The 2781-nt window shown below is 66.2% G+C and overlaps 1 protein-coding gene across 1 annotated transcript; it reads left to right on the top strand.

Annotated features, from left to right (window-relative positions):
* Nucleotides 1–2323, top strand: LOC138102342 (serine/threonine-protein kinase pim-1-like). The gene is given in 6 exon segments (XM_069000032.1): nucleotides 1–27; nucleotides 30–197; nucleotides 550–600; nucleotides 804–1170; nucleotides 1785–1961; nucleotides 2217–2323. Coding segments are annotated over 6 exon segments (897 nt in total).
* The last annotated feature ends 458 nt before the right edge of the window (nucleotides 2324–2781 follow it).

The raw sequence follows: 2781 nt of genomic DNA, 5'->3' as shown, positions 1-2781 counted from the left end.
ATGGGGATGCCCGGGCCGGGGCGGTCGGGGGGCGGTCGGGGGCCGTGTCTGGCCCCGGGCCGAGCGCTGACGGCCGCGTGTCGCCCGCAGGGAAGGCGCAGGAGGCCCTGCAGGAGCGGTACCGGCTGGGTTCGCTGCTGGGCAGCGGCGGCTTCGGCAGCGTCTTCTCGGGCACGCGGCTCGCGGACGGCGCCCCGGTGAGTGGCGGGGCCGGCGGGGAGGAGGAGGAGGAGGAGGAGGAGGAGGAGGAGGAGGAGGAGGAGGAGGAGGAGAAGGAGAAGGAGAAGGAGAAGGAGAAGGAGAAGGAGAAGGAGAAGGAGAAGGAGAAGGAGAAGGAGAAGGAGAAGGAGAAGGAGGATGCAGGAGGAGGGTGCAGGAGGAGGAGGAGGAGGAGGAGGAGGGTGCAGGAGGAGGGCGGAGGAGGAGGACGAGGAGGAGGAGGAGGGTGCAGGAGGAGGGCGGAGGGCGGAGGAGGAGGAGGAGGGGGAGGAGGCCGGGGCGCGGCGGGGCGGGCGGCGAGCTCAGCCCGCTGCTGCCCCTTGCTCGCAGGTGGCCATCAAATGCGTGCCGCGGGACCGCGTCCGGCACTGGGGCGAGCTGGTGAGTGAGCGGGGCCAGCGGCAGAGGCGGGGCGTGCCAGGCGGCGAGGAGCCGGGGCCCGGCGGGGTGGGAGCCGCCGGGAGCCCCGGAGGGAGAGCGGGCGGGGGGTGAGCGGGGGGCGCAGAGCGTCCCGGGCTGGGTGAGGGGTCCCAGAGCCCTGGCACGGCCTCAGCCCCACCGACGGCACCGTGCTCCTCCCGCAGCCCGACGGCGCCCGTGCGCCCCTGGAGATCGTGCTGCTGCACAAGGTGTCCACTGGGTTCCGTGGTGTCATCCAGCTCCTGGAGTGGGTTGAGCTGCCCAGCAGCTTCTTGCTGGTGCTGGAGCGTCCGGAGCGGTGCCAGGACCTGTCGGGTTTGCTGGCGCAGCGGAGGTTCCTGCCCGAGGAGGAGGCGCGGGGGCTGTTCGGCCAGGTGCTGGAGGCCGTGCGGCACTGCACCAGCTGCGGGGTCCTGCACCGTGACATCAAGCCCGAGAACATCCTGCTCGACCTGGCCACCGGGCAGCTGAAACTGATCGACTTTGGCTGCGGCGCCTTCCTCCAGGACACAGCCTACACTCAGTTTGCAGGTGAGCCCTCCCAGGGGATGCTCCTGGGCATCTCATGGCCCAGCCTGGGTGTGGCACCGGGGCTTCCCCTCATTGCTGCCAGGATGGGATTAATTCTTGAGCCAAGTTGCTTTTGGGTGGGGCTGGGAGGGGGCAGTTCCCGGCGCTGCCAGCAGCCTTCAGCACCCACTCTGCCCTGGGCTGGGGCTGGAGCGGGGGCAGCCAGCCCAACAAAATCCCCTGTGGGGGTAGCAGAGAGGGGGGTCAGACCCCGTGCACCGGCCGGTTTGGTGTGCAGGCGAGGAAGGGCCTGTACTGCTCCGCTGCCCTGGTTTGCCTTGGCTTATTGATGTATTTTGGGGCACTGCAGGCAGGGAGGAGAGTGGGTTTTCCCCACCACTGGGTGGGTTTTTCATTTGCATGTCATGGTTGGGCCTCCCCAGGGCTTCCGCTGCCCTTTGCCAACACCAGTGGCCTCTTTTCCAACACCAGTTTGTACACAAGTCACAGGTGCAGGCGAGAGGGCAGCAGGTCACCCCGTGTGCCACTGGTGCAGCCCCTGCGTGCCCAGGGATGCTGGGGCGAGGCTCTGGGAGCAGCAGCATCCCCTGATGGACTCGGTCTGTGTTCCACAGGAACCCTGTTGTACAGCCCACCCGAGTGGATCCACCACCAACGCTACCACGGCGAGGCAGCGACGATCTGGTCCCTGGGCATCCTGCTGTACCAGCTGGTGGTGGGGAAGCACCCGTTCAAGAGGGGCCAGGAGATCATCTGGGGGCGGATCCTGTTCCCACGACGGCTCTCTCCAGGTGGATCCTCATCTCTGCGGCACGGGGGGAATAGCAGTGCTGGGAGCCAGCAGCGGGCTCAGGAGCATCCCGCTCTGGCAGCTCTGAGGAGGTGGCACATGTCCTGCTGTCCTGCTGCCCTCAAAAGCACAGAATGCATGGGCAAGTTTAGGCCCAGCTCTGGGCACAGCCAGCATGGCCTGGGCACAGGAACGGGGGGCAAAGCGGGTGGGATCCTTCTACAGCTGACTGGTGGTTTCTGGTTTCTGTGCCCAGAGTGCCAGGATATTCTAAAGAGGTGCTTGTCCATGCAGCCCTTGGACAGGCCATCCTTGGAAGAGCTCTTCAGTGCCCCTTGGCTGCAGGGTGTTCATGTGCCCTAGAGGATGGCAGAGAGCCACGGGCACAGTGTGATCCAGGGGCCTGGCAGGTAACAGCCCCACACATCTCTTGGCAATCAGTGGCAAAGCAAAGCAGACGATTTTGTCCTGCCTGTAGCCCTGGGCAGGGAGCATCAGAAGGGAACATGCAGCTCTTGGGCTGCAGCTGAGCTGGAGGCCTGCTCTGGCAAGCACTGGTGGCCACCATCCCCCCTGGTTTTGCTTGCCTGGTTCACTGATGGCTGGGGCCCTGGGCAGAACCCTGAGAGCCTGGTGTGGCCCCAGGGAAGGAGAAGGAGCCCCTGGAGAAGCTGTAGCAGGTGGGGCTGCTGCTGCTGGAGCCACCAAGGATGAGCTCAAGGCCGACAACCTCTTCCTGGAGCTGGCCAGCGGCAGCTGAAGATGATGGCCTTTGATTCTGGCACCTTCTCCAAAGACACGCTCCACGGCCAGTGTGCAGG

Source organism: Aphelocoma coerulescens, unplaced genomic scaffold (genome assembly GCF_041296385.1).
Source record: "Aphelocoma coerulescens isolate FSJ_1873_10779 unplaced genomic scaffold, UR_Acoe_1.0 HiC_scaffold_70, whole genome shotgun sequence".
NCBI classification, from domain to species: Eukaryota; Metazoa; Chordata; class Aves; order Passeriformes; family Corvidae; genus Aphelocoma; species Aphelocoma coerulescens.
This window is presented reverse-complemented; position numbering and strand designations above follow the sequence as displayed.